The following is a 21,024-nucleotide window of genomic DNA, read 5'->3' as shown; positions in this document are numbered from 1 at the left end:
AACGGGATCGCAAACCTCAGTGCTGCGCCCGCCCCTCGCTCTGCCAGTGAGCGGGAACCGGTCTGCACGTGGGATCCGAACCCTCGGCGGGAGCACCACCGCGCTCCCAAGCGCTGTACTCTACTGAGTGCGCCACCGGGCCAGCCCCACTTACCAGATTTTATATTGTCTGTCTATGCAGTGTTTCTCCCATCTATCCTCTTACAAATACAAATGCAAAGGAGGTGTATCTTATGACAGTATCAAATACTACCATTTGTCCATGAAACCTATGTAGATTTTAAAAACATTCCTTACTTCTATACCCCAATTTGAGGTGATCACACTTTGAATTTTCAGAGCACTTAGAATTTAATAAAAATAACTATAATGTCTAGTATATAGTAATGTAAAAAACAGTTGCATTCTGTAGCTGGGTGCTCGTTATCGTTACACAATGTGAGTGTACTTAATGCCACTGAATTACACACATAAAATGGCTAAGATGGTAAATTTTATGTTATATGTATTTTACCACAGTTTTTTAAAAAAATAATTACATTACTTTTGAATGATGGTAGTCTGACAAATGAGAAGAATTCAAAAGAAATTTTTGGTGTCTTCAGGGTAAATCTAGAGACAGGAAGAAGTTAAGCTCCGGGAGAAACTTTTTGACTCAACATGAGGAAGAATGTTTTAATCAGAAGTTTTTAAAAATGGAATGGTACTATTAATCAAAGATATAGAAATAAAATGAGGGTTTTTATGGCCTACTCAATTAACGAATTGTATAACTTCCATACTTTGCAATGTTATGTTTCAAGAGGCTAGCCGGTAGCTTGGTTAGAGCAAGTTGTTTAGGTTGCAGTGTTCTAACAGCAAAGTCAAGGGTTTGGATCCTTGTACCGGCCAGCTACCAAAAACGAAAAAAGTTAGGTTTATGATATTCAGGACAGGGCTGGCCCGTGGCTCACTCGGGAGGGTGCAGTGCTGATAACGCCACGTCCCCGGGTTCGGATCCCATATAGGGATGGCCGGTTGGCTCGCTGGCTGAGCGTGGTGCTGACAACACCAAGTCAAGGGTTAAGATCCCCTTACCGGTCATCTTTAAAAAAAAAAAAAAGATATTCAGGACATACTATTCAATAGTAAAAAAGCAAATTAAAGAATAGCATGATGATACCCCTCATTTAAAAATTTTGTGTATCTAGTCTCACGTTTTATTATATATAACTATTTAGAAGGCTGTTTGCCAGAATGTGGCTGGTACCTGTATGTAATTCTTGGTTTCATCTTTATACTCTTCTGTATTATAATTTTTTACAAGAAGGATGTATTACATGTGTAAACAGAAACCACCTCACCCTTTTCCTTGTAATACATCACTCAAAATTAAGAGTTTGATGGGAAGATAAAATGGGCTGCCTTGGATAGAAAGGTATTTATTTATTTATTTGAAAGGTATTTTAGTAGTTGGCATGGGAATATTGTAGAATGAGGTTGAACTTGATCACCTCCAAGGCCATCACCTTCATTTCAGGTTGTTACTTTATTCAGTTTCTTCCGAATTGTTGTGGTATAATAAAAAGTAAATAGTTAATCTTTGTCTCAGTTCTTGGCACAGAGTTCCTTAAAAAACTCTTAGAATTTCCAGCGTGATAAGAGTGCCTTTTGTTACTCTTAATGATCCCCTTTGTGTACTACACTTGAGTTTATTTTACTGAGGTGATTTTGGGGGACAGGGGGCCTAGATAGCCTTATTGTGGTCATCAGAAAGACCATACACTTGATTTAGGGGGTTGAAACTTCAGCTCCACTCACCAACTTGGGTTTGGGGGCTGGAGATTGGACTCTGTAAAACTCTTAATTTGATGAGCTTCTGGGTTGGTGAACACATTGATGAGCTGCGAATGTGGCATGCCCAGAGACGTCATTGGAAGCTCTGTGTCTCCTCCCTGCCTTGCCCTAGGCATCTCTTCTTTTTTGTTCCTCAATTGCATCCTTTATAATAAAAACCATTAATAGCAAGTGAAAAGCTTTCCTGAATTCTGTGAGTCATTCCAGCTAATTATCAAACCTAAGGAGGAGGTCATGGAAAAGGGGACTTGCAACTGGCTTCTGAAATGAGGACTGTCTTGTGGAACTGAGCCCTTAAACCTGTAGAGTCTGACGCTAACTTTGGCTAGTTAGTGTCTGAATAGGATTGAGTCGTTGGACACCCAGTTGGTGTCAAGAGAAAAGACACCACACATTTGGTGTTAGAAGTGATGTAAGAAAACATCACACAATTGTATACATTCTTTATCTCTGCAGTCAGATCACAAACTCTTTAAAAATAAGACTGTCCCATCCTCTGCTGCACCTAGCTTATTGACTTGTGCTTATTAAGTGCTAAGAACAGTACATTCTGCTCAAATGAAAGTGTTTTAAGATTATACCTTTGGATATAGGTATTTCATCACATAGTACAAGTAGGGTTTATTTTATGTGAGAGCAATTTTTCCTTTAAAAGTATTTATAAATTGAGGTTCAGAACATATAGCTTTGGTGGTTTAAAATGTATACAATTCATTGGTTTTCAGTATATTCAAGAGTTGTGCAACCATTACGACAGTCAATTTTAGAACATTTTTATCAACCCAAAAAGAAACCCTGTACCTATTAGCCATCACTTCCTACTCTCCTCATAAACCTCATAGTCCCCCCAGCCCTAGGCAACCACCAATCTACTTTCTCTATGGATTTGCCACTTCTGGACATTTTATGTAACTGGAATACCGTGTGTGACCAGCTTCATTTTATATTGCCAAATATCCCATTTGGATATATCACTTATCTATTATCAGTTGATAGACATTTGGATTGTTTTTACTCTTTAGCTATTATTAATAACATCTGGTTAAAGGATTCAAGAATGTTAGTTATAAAGACCAACCAAACTTCATTTTTGTGGGAATGTCCTAATTCAGGGGCCTGTAAGCCAGCTGCCTGTTTCCATTGTAACACAGCCATGCGCATTCATGATTCATCCTTTATTACAAATTGTCTATGGCTGCATTCATCCAACAAAGGCAGAGTTGAATGGTTGCACCAGAGACTAGATGACCCATAAGCCTAAAATACTCACTTTCTGGCTCACTAGAATCTGTTATTGATACCTCGACTTCAAGAAATAGCCTTCATATTTACTAAATACTCTTCTTTGTTTTTCTTGTCTTTGGACAGGCAGAGAACATTTATAATGATGAAGACCCTGAAGGAAGCGTGGATCCAGAAGGACAAGGGTCCTAGATATATCTGCACTTGTGATTTTAGACTCCCCTTTTTTTCCTCTCAACCCTGAGATTGATTTAACACTGGTTTTGAGACACACAGATTTTGTTCGGCTATCCTTCTGTAATAGGTACCAACAATGCTATTAACCCAAACAGTGGGTGTTTTCTAAATATTAACTGAGAGACTTGTTCCAGCAAAGCCAGGCTTACATTTAAATTTTCTTCAGGAATTTTCTAGTAACAAACCCAGGTATACCCACAGAGAGGGAAATATTATGTGTGATTATTTTTCTTCTTGTGCTGTCTCCCCAAGTTTTTCAGACTCATTTAAGTAAAGACTAGAGTGAGTAAGGAATAGAGCCAAGTGAGGTAGGTGTCTGAGCCATGAAGTATAAATATTGCAAGATGTCATTTTTATTCAGGAAATAGGGGAGATTCAAGTCATATAGATTCCTACTCTAAAATTTTCACACCTGACTTTCCAGGATGCACATTATCCTATATTGACCAGTCTCCTCTTGGTTTCTTCAGTTAATTCAAAATTACATGTTCCTCTTTCCCAATATATTTTGCTTGTTAGTGTATTTCTTGAGCTGTTTTCATATTATTTTTCTCCTTTCTGTGAAATGGTTTTTGTTTTTGTTTAACTTGGGACCACCAAGTTGTAAAGACGTATGTTTTTACCTGACAGTTATACCACAAGTAGACTGTCAAGTTGAGAAGAGTGAATCAATAGCTTGTATTTGTTTTTAAAATTAAATTAATCCTTGATAAGCGTTGCTTTTTTTTTTTTTAGGAGTTAGTCCTTGACCACTAGTTTGATACCATCTCCATTTTGGGTGACCTGTTTCACCAGCAGGCCTGTTACTCTCCATGACTAACTGTGTAAGTGCTTAAAATGGAATAAATGCTTTTCTACATAACCACCATGCTGATGGGTTTTATTTAGTATATAACATCCATCAAACACCAGTCTTCTGGCTTCTAGAAGAGTTGTGCAGATGACAGTTATTTTCCATGGTCTTTGACTATCAAGAGCAGAATGAAATAGACTCAGAGCTATAGAAAAGAGCTTTACTCCTTTCCAGGGAAAGTGAAAAACATAAAACATTGAATCAGAGGTGCACGCATTAGTCTTTGATAAAATAACATCTTTTTGAAGTCTGTCCCTAGAGAACTACACGGGCTTTCAAGAGTGTCAAAGGCAGTGCGGTAGGATTTAAGGCAAAATTTAAATTTGGAAAAGGTGCTTGAACCTTTTCTCATAGAGAGGTTGAATCTCCCCAGTATGTTTTTCACTGGGGCCTGTATTTAAATAATAGGCTCTGAAAGCCCTTATCTCCAAGTGCCATAACCAGATAAAATGCTTGGTTCTTAACAATTACTCGGGTTTTTTTGTTTAGTTTTTAAACTAACTAGATTACTCTGACCCAGAAGTACTTTCATAAGGTAAGATTTTTGAGGAAATGTGAATAGCTTTAACTATTAGGTTCAAATCTGGATTGGTTCCTTTCTTCCAAGTCTAGTTGTTTTGGAATATAGTGAAGTTATCTTGACACAATTTTTAAGAGTAAACCATGAGTCCACATACATAGCCTTTAAGAAAAAGTTAACTTTGTAAAAGGATTCATTTAAAATCTAACACTCATAGCACAAAAGAATTCAAATTATAAACCCATGTAATGAAAATTGGGCTGCCTTTTTTACTCCATCTGTGCCTCCTAAGAAATGTTTTTGGTTTGGGTCAACCAAAGGCAAGATACATTCTTCACAGTACTGCATGATGTGTCTACACATTCATCCTTTACTTAGCTTGTATGTGAGAGTTGCTGCTGGAAGACACGATGCTCAAATTTCCATTCCTCGGTGTGTTGAGATCAGTACCAGCAGCCTGTGAAATAGAATCCAGCTAAGAGTTGACTGCTATTCTGCATCCACCCAACCCTAGGATCTTTTCTCACATGTCAGCCAGGATTTGCAACTTCCACAGGTGAATTGCTTGCTGAGACTCTGGCACTCCTTTGGAAAAAAGTATGTCTAAAGGGTACTTAGTGATCCTTTGCTAAGAAGTTTTTTTTTGTTGTTTCTGGTTTACAGATTTGGCCATACATTTCTAAACAGCTCCTGTAAGATTGAGAGAGAAAATAAGTTTATACTTTTGGCAACTTGAAATAATACAGTAGAAAGTTTATAACAACTTCCAAGGTTTAGTTAGTACAGGCTGTGTTGGGGAGAGATTGCTGCACTGTGATTTGTATATGATCAGGGATTACTTTCCCCTAGCAAATATTTGGGTTCCTCCTATTTGCAAAACAGAATGAATGGTAACCTATGTGATGGTGATGGGAGAGGGTAGTCAAAAGTTTTCTATGTCCAGGTTTGTTTGGCTTTTTAAATTTCTACTATTTATGGGCCGGCCCAGTGGCGCACTGGATAGTGCGCCGCTTGGGAAGCGCGGCGGCGCTCCCGTCCGAGGGTTCGGATCCCATGTGCAGACCGGTTCCCGCTCACTGGCTGAGCGAGGCGCGGGAGCAGCACCGAGGCTTGCGATCCCGTTGCCGGTCCCCGGTCCGGTACGGGGGCAACACTGAGGGTTGCGATCCGTTGCCGGACACGGAAAAAAGACAAAAGACAAAAAAATAATAATAATAAAATAAAATAAATTTCTACTATTTATTAGCATATTATTACAAATCATTATTTTTCCTTATGCCCTCTCCCCGACCTATGACTCCCCGAACCCCCTGCTTAATGATTCCCCCATCCCTAGTATCCTAATTTCTACTATTTATTAGCATATTATTACAAATCATTATTTTTCCTTATGCTCTCTCCCCGACCTATGACTCCCCGAACCCCCTGCTTAATGATTCCCCCATCCCTAGTATCCTTAGGTTTGTTTTCTCCTACTGAAAGTTCAGTGTACTTTTGTGGTCTTTTCTTTCTGTCGTCTATGTCTTGTCTGTGTGTCTTTCTTAGCACCCAGTTATGAGTGAGAACATGCAGTATTTTTCTTTGTCTGGCTTATTTCGTTTAACATAACTTTCTCCAGACGCATCCATGTTGCTGCAAATGACAGAATTTCATTCTTTTTTTTTTCTCCTTTTTTGTCTTTTTTACTGAACGATAACGGGATCGCAACCCTCGGTGTCGCGCCCGTACCGGGGACCGGCAACAGGATCGCAACCCTCGGTGTTGTGCCTGCACCGCGCTCAGCCAGTGAGCGGGAACCGGTCTCCACAGGGGATCCGAACCCTCGGCGGGAGCGCCACCCCGCTCCCAAGCGGCGCACTCTCCAGTGCGCCACCAGGCTGGCCCGAATTTCATTCTTTTTTATGGCTGAGTAGTAGTATGTCCAGGTTAACTTCATGAAGGTAATACAATGCCATAAATTCTGCAGTTACATTTCTTTGGATTAATTGTCATCTTTTCCCTATTGTACTTCTTATTTATTTATTTATTTATTTATTTTTAAACGATGACCAGTGAGGGGATCTTAACCCCTGACTTGGTGTTGTCAGCACCACGCTCACCCAGTGAGCTAACCGGCCATCCCTATATGGGATCCGTACCGTGGCCTTGGTGTTATCAGCACCACACTCTCCCGAGTGAGCCATGGGCCGGCCCCTATTTATTTATTCTTTTCCTTTTGGTTACTTTTGTTTTTTCTTTTTTTCCCTTCCCCCTATTGTACTTTTAATCTGATCTACACAAAAGTGTTTAAGCACATCATTGTCCTCAATTACAAGGTTATCAGTGATTTCCCAAACAATAAGCATAATATATTGGTTATATCTGGATAAAACACAGTAAAAAAAAAAAAAATCCAAGAAGATTAGGAAAAAGCATCATTAAAATAGTTATTTTTGGGGCCGGCACCGTGGCTCACTCGAGAGAGAGTGCAGCGCTGGGAGTGCCGAGGCAACGGGTTCGGATCCTATATAGGGATGGCTGAGTGTGCTCACTGGCTGAGCGTGGTGCGGACGACACCATGCCAAGGGTTGTGATCCCCTTACCGGTCCAAAAAAAGATAGTTATTTGTGGATTTCTATTCAAGATGTAAGTTTAACTAGGAAATGAATAAAATTTATGGGTATCTATGTAGTATACAACTTGACATACTTTATCCTTAGGTTCCTTAGGGGAATCTAGTGTATAAGAAATATGAGAACTTTTTGGTAAGAAATTGGGGGCGGGATCCTGAATAGTTTGTTGGTCAGAATGATTCCTCCAGTTCTGCCAGGTCCTAAAAGTAAGTCTGTGGAATATGAACAACTTCCTTGCTTCTATCCCAAACCACTGCCTTTGTATGTTTTATTATATAAAGAAAGTAATGGATGGGTATGTTGATTATTTCACATATTGAGCAATAATTCTGTCCCTTAGCCTATAGACAACATCCATCCTCAGTGTTTTAAAATGACTTACATAGTAATTTAGCCCTCTCCTTGGCCTCCTTTGTCATAGTCTGAATTTGATAGCACAGCTGTTTTCTCTGCTATTCTGAGGAAACATGAATAGCAGGTGGGGTAGAGTAGGGTGAGGAAACAGATGGCCCAGAGCCTAGATGTTTTATCCTATTACAGAATTCCTGGTGATAATTGGGGCATTTTGAATCCTACTAGAAATCAAAACATTCTAAGTCAACTCTGCCTGTCCCAGACATTTTGTAGGTATGGGTTATCCCTAAATGGCTTATTTGTCGTTAGACACACATGTTAAAAAAATTTTTTAGGCACTTATTAGTATTGTTAGGAAAGCAGTAATGATGCAAGCACCAGTCTTCTACCCACAAAGATCACCTTGAGACTGTGTCTCGATTCCACCTGCCTGAGAAGAGGGAGCATCAGCCTGTTCCAGGCTCTTGGGTAGCATAGCCCTTTAAAAAAAGAGAGCTATTTTCCATCTGTTCATGAATGAACACAATTTGAAAATCATTTCCCAAATCATTTTGTTTTTCACTGTTAAGTGAAATTTTCCCTGAGCTCTCCCCACCATCCCCTCAGCCAGTATTAGATGAGATTTGTGTAGCAGCAAAAACTGACTTATAAGTTGAGAGCTCTTCAGCAAGACTGATCCTCAGCTGCTCCATCTCTTTGTTTTTCTGTTGCTGGAGCTGCACCCCACTTCTTAACTGCCTCTGTCGTTCTTCCATTTCTTCCAGCTGTTCCTGCATGAGATGGCCAAGATTTCTAATGAGCCAAACAATAAAAACCTGACATTGTCAATTACAGTTTATAAAGCATTTTCTTAACTCATTGTTTAATCTTCATAGCAGTATCGAGGCAGGTATTTTCTTTATATGATAGGTTAGGAAACTGAAGTTCAAAGAGGCTGTGTCTTGACAAAGTGACAATGCTTTTAAAAATGGTGACCGAAAGGAAGTTTGTTAACCACAGCTTACTTTAATAGGATTCTGGAAGTGGTGAAGAGGTACTCAGAGGGAATTTTAGTTTCACAATCTTAACTTAGTGCTGTTGGGGAGGATTTTGTTCCTTTAGCTCACGAGCTGAGAGTTTCATACACTTCCCTCCATGTGCAAGTTTCTTTCTGTTAAGATAGTCGGTAGTTTTTATAATATACTAACTTAAGTTGAAAGAAACCAAGTCTTCATGGAAGCAATTAAATATTGGCTAGAATTCTAGGAGAGTTGTACGACTAATAGAAGTCCATGTTTAGAAGATAATTGGGTTGACAGTTTGCAGGAAAAACAGTAGTTTTTGTATCTGAAGCTCCTTGAAGTCAGAGATATCTCCACTTAGTACTTACCTTAATATCATATGCAAATAGGTACTTTATTAGTGAGGATGATGGTTATCATAGTTATTAATTTCCTGCATCCTTTACTCATTTCACAAAAAGACTGAAATTTGTTCAAAAGTTCTAAGTTGGAAGATGAAGATGCTTATGCCTAGGAGGTCCTTGGGAGCCTTCAGATCATTTTCCATTTCTCATTCTCACAAAACCAGGCTGGGATTGTGTCTGCCTAGGGTTAATGCCTGAGGGATGAGTTAAGGAAGATGTCAGCAAGTCAGTCTCTGGCTTAGCTGCTAGCTGGCATGGATCCTTAAGGAAGCAGGAGGGACTTGGGAAAAAAGGTTGAAGTTGGAAAGATATATTTTAAAAAAGGGCAGTGACTTCACCTCATATTTTGGAGAATACTAAGATAGGAATCCAATTGGGGTATGTGCTGTTATTAGAAGGATCTAAATAATTTGTCTTCTGAGTCATCATTGATATACCTATGGCACATCAATCTGCAGTGTTTGATACTGTGGCTGAATTTCAATTCTCAACATTGTCAAAAGGTCTTTTTTAGTGCCCAGCCATGCCTTGGCACCACACAGAGATGCAGACTTACCACCTAAGAGTGTGTCATTGGAAGGGAGGCAGGCATCTGCATGCTGCTGCCCTAATTTCCTAAACCTCACTACCTAGCAAACCTGTTTTGATTAGGCACAGAAGTACATTCTTGAGAAAGCAGTCTGCACCATCAGCGATCAGCTCTGACAAGGTGGGACAGCCTCACTGTAATGAAGGAAGGATTGCTATAGTAGCATTAAGGACAATCTCCAGTCTTTTTTTTTTTTTTCTTTTTTTTTCCGTGTCCGGCAACGGATCGCAACCCTCAGTGTCGCCCCCGTACCGGACTGGACCGGGACCGGCAACGGGATCGCAACCCTCGGCGTTGCGGTTGCGTTGCCCCCGCGCCTCGCTCAGCCAGTGAGCGGGAACCGGTCTGTATGTGGGATCCGAACCCTCAGCGGGAGCGCCGCCATGCTTCCCAAGCGGAGCACTAGCGCAGTGCGCCACCGGGCCGGCCCGACAATCTCCAGTCTTAATCCTATTTAGCACCCCACTAGATTAACTTTCCAAAAACTTTTATCATCTAAAAATTCTTCAAAGGCTTCCCATTTTCTCTAGTGGTATTCAAATCCCTTCCAGTTTGAGCCCTACCTCTAACTTGAACCTCCATTACTCTTCCATATAAACACTTTCCTCTAGCCCCACACTGTCCAGTACGGAAGCCACTAGTCACATGTGGCTATGGAGCTGAGCATTTGACACACAGCTAGTTTGAATTGAGAAGTGCTGTGAGTGTAAAATACACAGCACATTTCTAAGACTTGGTGCACACACTGTAAAATATTTCAATTTTTGATATTGATTACATGTTGATATATTTTTTTATATGCTGAGTTGAATATTAAAGTTAATTTCATCCGTTTCTTACTTTTTTTTTTTTTTTTTGGTGGCTGGTTGATGTGGGGATCTGAACCCTTGACCTTGGTGTTATAACACTGTGCTCTAACCACCTGAGCTAACTGGTCAGCCCCTCTTTACTTTTTAAAATGTGGCTACTAGAAAATTTTAAATGACACATGTGGCTTTTGTGATACTTTTATTGGACAGCACTGCTCTAGCCTGACCAACTCAGATCTCTATGCCTTTGTTCCTGCCACTTCTCTCAACTAGATAGCTTGATCCTTGTTCCTGCCTTCCCCCACCTATAACCTACCCAGTATCTGGGGGCAGTATGTCTGTCTGTAGTGACCCCAACGCCAGATCTGACCTCTAGTAACACTTTTATTGTCAGTATTCCTGATTTAATTTTCTACTTAGGCTAAAGACAGAGAAAAGACATTTACGTCAGTAGAGAGGGAACAGCTAGAACAATAATAACATGAAGTGATAGGTGCTGTGGAAACGAGGAGTATCTTGCACACTGAGGATATCAGGGAAAACTTCACAGGAAGAAAAAAAAGGGGGTTAAAGGATGAGTAAGTTCAAGCAATAAAGGGAAAAAGGCAGTCTGGTACAGGCAGGGAATTGTGGGAAAGTGTGGCTCACTGGAACTGAAGGTAATTAGTGATGGCTGGAGCACAGGGTGGCTATGAGGGAATGGAGCATCTGCTTTACTGTGTTGCTATTTTTTTTTTTTAACTCATGTTTTGTTTTGTTTTGTTTTTTTTAAAGATGACCGGTAAGGGGATCTTTACCCTTGACTTGGTGTTGTCAGCACCATGCTCACCCAGTGAGCAACCGGCCATCCCTATATGGGATCCGAACCCGTGGCCTTGGTGTTATCAGCACCACACTCTCCCGAGTGAGCCACAGGCTGGCCCTTTAACTCATGTTTAACTCCCAGTCAGGTTGTAGGTTCCTGGTTCTTCCTATGTCCAGCACCCTAAACATAATGCTTGTTGATGTGAAATGCTTTATAAATATTAACAAGTTCATTCTTTACAACCCTATGATATGAGGTTATTTTTTTGTTTGCTTTTTTGGTGGCTGGCCAGTAGGGAGATCTGAACCCTTAACCTTGGTCTTATAACACGGGAGCATTATTATTAATCCCATTTTGCATGTGAGGGAGCTGAGCCACAGAGGTTAAATAATTTGTCCAAAGTTTCCTAGTTACTAAGTGACAGAACCAGGATTTGCCATTGTCTTAGAGCTCATACTCTTAACAACTCTACTTTATTCCTGTAAAGAAACAGGCTCTTTAGTGGTTTTCAAACAGTTTTTTGTGAAGCCCTAGGAGCCCATATTGGAGTTCCCTTGCTACTCCAATTAGAGAGTAAATCCATTTTTACCTGTTTTATATATTGGCATTCCATATAAAATTATGTTCTAGGAAAAGGGTCCATGACTATAGAGAAAACCTTTTTTGAAAACCACTAGCCTAGAGAATACCTAAGAGGCTGGCAGGTTAGCTCACTTGGTTAAAGCGTGATGCCGATAACACAGAGGTCACAGATTCGGATCCCCATACTGGCGAGCCACCAAAAAAAAAATGAATACATAAAACTGTATATAGTCTGGTCCCAATCTACCTCTCCAGCCTCATCTGTCTACTTGCATTCCTTACGATTCAGCCACACTGAGCTCACTTCCCAAAACGACATGCCTTTTTGTGTTTATGAATACATAAAACTGTATATAGTCTGGTCCCAATCTACCTCTCCAGCCTCATCTGTCTACTCGCATTCCTTACGATTCAGCCACACTGAGCTCACTTCCCAAAACGACATGCCTTTTTGTGTTTTCATGCTTTTGTATGAGATGTTCCTTCTGCCTGGACCAATGAATTCATTCATTCATCAAGGCTCAGCTCAACCTTGTAGTGGTTGAGTGTGGACTCCAGCTAAAGTGCTTAGGGTTATGTCCTCACTCTGTCATTCCCAAGCTGTAAAACCCTAGACAAATAACTTCTCTGTGTCACCTGTTTTCTCATTTTTAAAATACTTCATACCTACCTCATAGAGATTTTAAGGATTAAATGAATTATTATGTGCAAAGAACTTCAAGTATATGCTAGCTATTCTTAATTCTCCATGGAATTTCCCCTCATTTACTCAGACAAGGATAATCATACCTGTTTGATCGGTACAGTGCCTTATTTCTACAACTATAACAGTGCTTACTTATCACATTGAAGTAGGTATATTAATTATTTCATTGATTCTAAGACTTTTTCACATTTTAACATCTCAGTTCAGGTTAGATTTCATGAAATATGTTCACTTTATCTGGTATCCCTCCTTGGACTACAAACTCTTTGAGGGCAAGAATGCCCCCCTGCCCCCACTCCCCACTATTTTTTCTCTCTATTGCCAGAACATAGCTAACTGCCTGGCATGCAATGAGGAGAAATTATGTTGAATGAATGGATGATGAAGGTGAAAATAGAGGCAAACTCTGTGATTGTTAAGAGTGGAGAGTAGCCTACAAATTAAAGGGGCGTCCTTCAAAGCTAATCAGATGAAATACACAAACATAGTTTAGGAATCCACTTCAGAAAGGACTGGGTCCTTTAGACTTTGATTCCTACTACTTTAATTATGGTACAGTGATAGAAGCTTATGTCAAGAGTGTATTTCATAGAATGATCTGAAACAAAGCTAGTACAGTGATGGAAATCATTGATGAAGATAATTCTACAATTCTGGTACTATGTCAGAAAACTCTAATCCAGAGAATTCCCTATTTATGGCACCACCATTCTAGTTATCTTTGCCTGAAATCTCAGCCTCCTGTTTTTAAAAATTATTAATTTTTTTTACATTCTAAAATGTTGCAAAGCCGTTGGATTGGGGGGGAGGAAGGGGGAAAAAATAGGATGGGAGAAGGCAGAAGAAGGGGGTGTGGTCGAGGCCCATGACACACACCCTCATTCTGGCAGGGGAGATCAGGGGGCTTCCAGTGGCAGCTTAGTCCTTGCTGGGCTGGATGCAGAAGTCAGGGGTCAGCCTCTTCTGACCTCTCACCTCCCTGCCCCATCCATTCAATCACCAAGTTTATTATTCTGTAGTTGTTCTTGCATCCTTCCCCTTTTATTCTCGCTACCATTGTGACCTTTTACCTATAGTAGCTTCCTAATTAGTATCCCTTACCTCTGGGTCTCTAGTTCATTTCACACACCACCACCAGCCCTTTCTAAAAGAGATCTATAGAGCACAGTGTTGTAACACCAAGGTCAAGGATCCCTGTACCAGCCAGCTGCCAGAAAATAAATAAATAATAAAAGAAAGTCAATCATGTTACTCCCCTGATTAAACAAATACCTTTAATGATGCAACTGACTACTGAATAAAATCCTAACAATTATCAGATTTCAAAATCCAATGTGTTCTGCCCCAAGCTGCCTTTACAATTCAACTTAACAGCTGTTCACCTTTCACCTGCAACCAAGTTACTATGTTTTAGATATGTTGGGTTAAATAAAATATATTAAAATTACTTTAACTAGTTTCTCTACTTTTCTTTCTGGTGGCTGGCCAGTAAGGGACTCCACTTTTTTAATGTACTTATTAGAAAATTTAAAATTATATATTTGGCTTGCATTATATTTCTATCGGACAGCACTGGTCTAGATTTTCCCTATACTTCAATACCTAGCTTAAATTCCACCTTTTCTTCCATGAAGAGTTCTCTGATTAACCCACGGCTAAAAATAATCTCATTCTCCCATAGTCCTCATACTCTCGTGCGTCTCTCTTAAAGCACATATTACTTTCTGCCCTAAGTTACAATTATTAATATAATGTCTATTTGAGTATTAGCTGTTAAGAACAGTATTTATGCTAAATAAATAAGTGTCCTTTCATAAGATTGTGAACCAATTAGAAAAACATTTGGAGGGCAGTGTGGATACTGGGTGGGTAAAGGTATGCATAGTTTGAAAACATTTCTATTTTTTTTGGTGGCTGGCCGGTATAGTGAAAACATTCAGTATTATGACCCAAAAAACCCCACTATTTTCATAATACAACCTACAGAAAGCTTGGCAAAACCTTCGGTGAAGTGAATGCAGCCATTTTCAACAGGGGACATGTTCCCTTAAAGGTATATCAAAATATCTGGGAGAGCATAAGATTTTTAAGTTTACCTAAAGAATGTGTGTTTCAAAAGACAAAAATACTGCTCTAAAAGACACCACACTGTGGTCTTCTCAGTGCCCAGCAGCACTTAACTCAGCACTTAACTGATGTGTACACTGAGCTACGAGTGGCAGAGAATAATACAGAAATAAGTAAAACACACTCCCTACCTTCTGAAAGCTCACAGTCTGTAGGAGGGAGACATAATTATTTATTCACTTAGTATTTATATCCCACTTGCTCCAAAAAGGGATTAGAACTGGCTCACACTTAATCAGATCTTGAACTTGAATACAAGGGAGATGGTGACAAATGCACAAAAAAGGGAAATGAGGGGGCCGGCCCGTGGCTCACTCGGGAGAATGTGGTGCTGATAACACCAAGGCCCCGGGTTCGGATCCCATATAGGGATGGCCGGTTCGCTCACTGGGTGAGCGTGGTGCTGACAACACCAAGTCAAGGGTGAAGATCCCCTTACCGGTCATCTTTTTTTTTTAAAAAAAAAAAAGGAAAGGGGCCGGCCCGTGGCTCACTCGGGAGAATGTGGTGCTGATAACACCAAGGCCCCGGGTTCGGATCCCATATAGGGATGGCCGGTTCGCTCACTGGGTGAGCGTGGTGCTGACAACACCAAGTCAAGGGTGAAGATCCCCTTACCGGTCATCTTTTTTTTTTAAAAAAAAAAAAGGAAAGGGGCCGGCCCGTGGCTCACTCGGGAGAATGTGGTGCTGATAACACCAAGGCCCCGGGTTCGGATCCCATATAGGGATGGCCGGTTCGCTCACTGGGTGAGCGTGGTGCTGACAACACCAAGTCAAGGGTGAAGATCCCCTTACCGGTCATCTTTTTTTTTAAAAAAAAAAAAAGGAAAATGAGGAATAGAGATTAATAGATTTCATCCCAGTTTAAAAACTGGAAAATTTTAAGGCAGAAATTGGATACATGGAACTCGAGTGTGACTGGGGTGAGGAGGAGGGAATGAATTAATTCCGTCTAGCCTCATTCTCTCCTGCTCTATATATACCCAAGTATGATTCACTATTCAGTTGGAATTAGAAAAGGAGGCTGTTGGGCTGGCCGGTTAGTTCAGTTGGTTAGAGCACAGCCTTATAACACCAAGGTCATGGGTTCTTTGTACTGACCAGCTGCAAATGCAAAAAAGAAAAAAAGGATGCTGTGGTAAGAGCACTGAAATATTTGGAGTTGGGTAGACCAGGGTTCAAACTACTCCAATTCACTTATCCTCCATTTCCTCATCTATAAAAAATGAGAATACCTGACTTATGGGATTAATGTGAAGATCAAATGAGATAATTGGTGTAAAAATGCTGTGTAAACTAAGAGTGCAGGTAACTTTCAGCCCATAAGGTCTGAATGAATGTAATAAATGAAGGATGGAGGGGAAAAGTGAGTGAATGGCCCGGAAGAATAAGTTGTTCCTACATATGATAGTATCCTTCAGCGCCAAACACATTTGACTCTAGTCACCCTTTCCATCCTCAGGTTAAAAAACTTCACTTCCTTTCATTACCAATGGGCCTACCTTGTACTGCTGCACCTCTTCATCTCGTTTTTGCCTCAAAAGTGTGAGCTGATCCTCCAGGTTCCTGTTTTGCAGGTGGAGTTGCCGGGCCTCTGCTTGTAGGGGTCTCAGAGCCTCCTTCATCTCCTGGATCTCAGCCTGGGTTTTCTGCAGAGCTTTGGTCCCAGCTTCCTTCCTCTCGAGAAGCCGCAGTAGCTGAGGCTCATATTCCTCCTCTAGGCCCTGGCGGCTCTCTGCCATGAGATTTTCAAACTGGGTAGAGAGCCGCCGGCTCTCCTGGAGAAAGTGCCCATCCCTCTGGCTTGGGGGTGCTTCTAGTTGTCGCTGTAACTGCTCTTTCTGCTTCTGATAGGCATCCCGGAGCTGGGCCAGTTCCTCGGAGAGCTGGGCTGCCCGCGTAGTCAGCACTTCCCGAAAATCGGCAAACTGAGCTACATCCTGCTGGCGGCACTCCAGCTGGTATTGGTAGGCCACACATTCCTTTGTCACCTTAAACAGCTTCTGCTTGACCAGCCGGATCTCCTCCCTTAGCGCATCCCTCTCCAGCTCTGCTTGGGCATGCAGCTTGTAGGCAGCCAGGATGTCCTGATGGACTTGCTGCACCTCCTGCAGGGCTGGTTCCCGGAGCAACACAAGCTCATGGATGAGCTGATCCCTCTCCTCTTCCAGCTGGGCCACAGCTTGGACACACTGCTGGAATCGCCCCTCGAGCAATTCCAGGTCCTCTATGCTCAGGTTCTCCTCTGTGCTGGGGCTAGGCTCGGCTCTGAGGTTCTCATCTGGGTTAGATTTCTCCTCCCTTGTCTCTCCCCCGTGAACAATCAGATCTGGGCTTGTGGTCTTTCCTGGCTCCACGGGCTCCTCCACAAACTGTACCTCATCTGGCTTCACAGTCTCCTCCACAGACAGTGTCTCCTCTGGATTCATAGGTTCTTCCACATACAGTACCTCATCTGGCTGCCTGGTCTCCTCAATATACAATGTCTCCTCTGGCCTTTCAGTCTCTTCCACATAGAGTGTCTCATCAAGGTCACCTGTGTCCCACAGGTAGAGAATGTCATCTAGGTTCAGGGTCCCCTCCAAAGATAGAGTAGCTGCTGGGTTCAAGGTCTCTGCTTCAGTCAGGGATTCAGAGTTCTCTTGAAGAGGAGAATTGTTCTCTGCTCTTGTTTCCCTTCAAGAGAAATAATTTAAAGTGAAAAGGCAGCCAGCATCCCAAGAGGGTTCGTGATTGGGCTATTAGCAAGAAGCCTAAATTATATCAGGTTCTCAGACCTCAGCAGTCACTTGTCTGCTCCCTTCCCTCTATGCATCTATCCCCTCTCACACACAGTCCATTGTTTAGATCCCCTGACAACATCCTCAGTGTAACTGTCTAGCTTCTGCTTATGTATCTTCAAGGTCAGGAAACTCACACCTGAGGCATCTCTATTTGTTCCATAGCCATAATAAAATTCCAGTGTTGAGGTAAATCCTTCTTCCTTGCAATTTTTACCTGCTGGACTTGATTTTCCCTTCTAGAATCAGACATGTAAAGTATTTAAACACAGATAACTAACTAATCTTTCAGTAATTCCATACATGTCAGGGTTTCCGTGCCGTCCTCATTTGGGTCACTTCCTTCTGATCAGGTCCAGACTGTCACCGTCCTTTGAGGACGGGTATAGGAAGCAATACCCCAGGTGTGTTCTGGGCAGGGAAGTCTCTGGACACTATCTATACTCCTACTGAGGCAGCCAAGATTATCTTAGCAAATACGGTAGCTGCATTATATTCTTGACAACTGCTGAGTTTGACTAAAATCTTTAAAACTTTTTCACACCATGTGCTTTTAAGCCACATCTCTTGTTGCTGTGAAACTTCATCTTGTTTGAATTGGCTTATCCTTCTAGCTTGTCAAAGGCTTTTGAATTCAGATGCTGTGATTTCAATATAGGAGCTCCTTGACCCAGCCTCTCTATTGCCTATCAGCTTACTCAGTTCCTGTTGGGAAATGCTCTCCTGCTTCTTTGCCTTCAAATAACTTTGGTCTTTGCTGTTTCAAATGTATCTCTGAGCAATATTTTGAAAATATAAAATACTATAGAAATAATAATCGTAAATTACAACTATTAAGGGCTTACTTTGTGCCAGGCCCTGTTCTAAATGCTTTATATGTATCAACACATTTAATCCTCATAACAGGGAACTGGCCAGTTAGCTCAGTTGGCTAGAGTGTGGTGGTGTTAACATCAAGATCAAGGTCGAGTGCCGGCCCTTGTCTCACTTGGGAGAGTGTGGTGCTGACAACACCAAGTCAAGGGTTAAGATCCCCTCACCGGTCATCTTTGAAAAAAAAAGATCAAGGTTGAGGGTTTGGATCCCTTGATTGGCCAGACCGCCTCCTCCCCTCCCCAAATGTAATCCTCTTAACAATTCTATGAGGTAATTACATAAATTATCCCCATTTTATAGATTAGGAAGCTAAGGCTAAAAGTGGTTAATGTAAGGGCTGAACCGTGGCTCACTCGGGAGAGTGCGGCACTGGGAGCGCAGCGGCCTGCGCCAAGGCCGCAGGTTCAGATCCTATATAGGGATGGCCGGTGTGCTCACTGGCTGAGCGCGGTGTAGGTGACACCAAACCCAGGGTTTCGATCCCCTTACCGGTCACAAAAAAAAAAAAAAGTGGTTAATGTACTCAAGGAAACTCAGATAGTCAGTGTGCACCAGTTATAAAACAGACTAAATTTGAGTGTAGTTTTGAAGAAGCTTTTTTTTTTGTTTTGAGATATAAAGCATAAATGAAAAGCCACATGTATCAAAGAATTTGATTTATTGGAATTGAAAAGTCCCCTACTCGTGTCCAACTCCAAGTTCCCGATAAAGATTATTTTTATTGTAAATCATTATATGCTCTGTTCTCCTGTCTAACACCCCATGAATCCCTGGTTTCCCTTTCTGCATCTCAGCGTGGCCCTCTGGAAACCTCAAAAGTGCAGCTTCACCAGGCCTCAGACATCGCTGGTCTCAAACTTTAAGCTTGTAGACAACCTCAACCATCACCTAGTCCACTCACATCACTTTAGCGGAGAGGAAGTGATTTTTATATATTGTCACCTGATGTCACTTGGCACCTCAAACTCAGCTGCTCCCAAATTATTGTTTTCCCCAAGCTTGCTGCACCTGTATTCTCCAGCTCAGAAAAACATCACCATACTCCAGGTTGATTAGGCAAGAAATCTTTTGACAGCTCTTTCCCTCTTCTGTATAGACAATGCACTGAGAACTTACTTTTCTTTCTTTTTTTTTTTGTCTTTTTCCGTGTCCGGCAACGGATCGCAACCCTCAGTGTTGCCCCCGTACTGGACCGGGGACCGGCAACGGGATTGCAACCCTTGGTGTTGCTCCCGCACCTCGCTCAGCCAGTGAGCGGGAACCGGTCTGTATGTGGGATCCGAACCCTCGGGCGGGAGCGCCGCCACGCTTCCCAAGCGGCGCACTATCCAGTGCGCCACCGGGCCGGCCCGAGAACTTACTTTTCTATCACAGAACATCACCAGTCTCCATCTCCCTCTTTTTATCCCACCGCCAGGGCCCTGGTCTAAGTCATCATCTCTCACTCACACTTTTGAACCAGCCTTCTAATGGACCTTCTTCCTTCTCACCCCAATCTATTCTCTACAGTGCCACAGTTAACTTGCTACAACATAAAGTGAACCATGTTGCTCCACATCATGGTTTCAAGGTCCTTAAAGATGTGCCTCAACATAATCTTTTTAGCCTCATCTCACATTGCTCCTGCGACCCACCCAGTCCTTGACAGCCCAGAACATGCGTTAATTTTTACACCTCCTACTTTCAGCCAACAATGTCTAGATGATCCAGCTGAGAAATGCAGCTCCCTGAACACCACCTGACTGGAGAACAGCCCTGTACTCTCTGAGAAGGTAGAGCTCCTAGCACCAGGAAGAACACACCTGCTTAGCCAGCCAGTCCCACCCTGATACTCAACCAAGTCCCTGCTTTCTCAGCAGACAGCCCTCACATCATGCTCCTGCCAAGCTCCCCACCTTAGAATGACTTCACCATGTTCAGGGCACTATTTTAAGCATTTTACATGAATACTCATTTACAGAACACTCATCTATTATCTCCATTTTATAGATGAGGAAGCCAAAGCACAAACAGTTAAGAATTCACTCAGGATTCCACAACTCATATAAGTGGTAGAGCCTAGAGAAGGCTGGCAGTACTTACCACTCTCCTGCTACAGAAGCCATGAGGTCTAAAAGAGGTAACTGTGGCACATATGCCACAGCTTGGCACATAGCAGTCAAAATATATTTCGATCTATTTACATAACAAATTTCTACTCATCCATCCTTCAAGCCCTGCTCAAACTCTATCTCCTCTGTGAAGTATTTCCCAAACAACCCCCATCTCCGTATTCAGGGCACTCTGAATGCAGTTCATCTCAGCACTTAGTGCTTTGCATGACAGAAGTGCATGAAGACAGAAGTCTCCCTGGTAGTGAACTTCCTAAGGACAAGTACAGTTCTCATTCCACTCTATATCCCAGGGTGAGGCTCTGTAGAAGGAAGGCAGACAAACCAACTGAGCTCCAGGGCCTGCCTATGGCTCACTTGGGAGAGCGTGGTGCTGACAACACCAAGTCAAGGGTTAAGATCCCCTTACTGATCATCTTAGAAAAAAAAAGAAAGAAAGAAAACAACTGAGCTCCAAGGGGAAAACTTGCCCAAGGTCAAGTGGCAAAACTGGAAGTAGAACCTAGGCCTCCTGACTTCGAGGCAGTGCTGTTACCACACATGATGTTGCCCCCACCCATAGTGCCAGGCCTCTGAGA

General features: G+C 41.9%; 2 protein-coding genes across 2 annotated transcripts in view; one reads left to right on the top strand and one right to left on the bottom strand.

The window, feature by feature from the left end:
- RBBP4 (retinoblastoma binding protein 4) overlaps positions 1-4,177 on the top strand; it is a 17,772-nt gene extending 13,595 nt beyond the window's left edge. Inside the window, exon 9 of the mRNA XM_008581896.1 lies at positions 3,205-4,177. Coding sequence (XP_008580118.1) covers positions 3,205-3,270 — 66 coding nt within the window. The 3' untranslated portion in view covers positions 3,271-4,177. The remainder of the gene's footprint in view (positions 1-3,204) is intronic.
- On the bottom strand, positions 4,036-17,349 carry SYNC (syncoilin, intermediate filament protein). Its single transcript, XM_008581890.1, has 4 exons — positions 16,182-17,349; positions 8,300-8,424; positions 8,057-8,133; positions 4,036-5,378 (listed from the first exon to the last, which is right to left on the bottom strand). The coding sequence occupies exons 1-4, from the start codon at positions 17,106-17,108 to the stop codon at positions 5,368-5,370; spliced, it is 1,140 nt and encodes a 379-aa protein (XP_008580112.1). The 5' UTR covers positions 17,109-17,349; the 3' UTR covers positions 4,036-5,367.
- Positions 17,350-21,024: the final 3,675 nt, after the last annotated feature.

Source organism: Galeopterus variegatus, unplaced genomic scaffold (genome assembly GCF_000696425.1).
Source record: "Galeopterus variegatus unplaced genomic scaffold, G_variegatus-3.0.2 Scaffold2485, whole genome shotgun sequence".
In the NCBI taxonomy this organism is placed as follows: Eukaryota; Metazoa; Chordata; class Mammalia; order Dermoptera; family Cynocephalidae; genus Galeopterus; species Galeopterus variegatus.
This window is presented reverse-complemented; position numbering and strand designations above follow the sequence as displayed.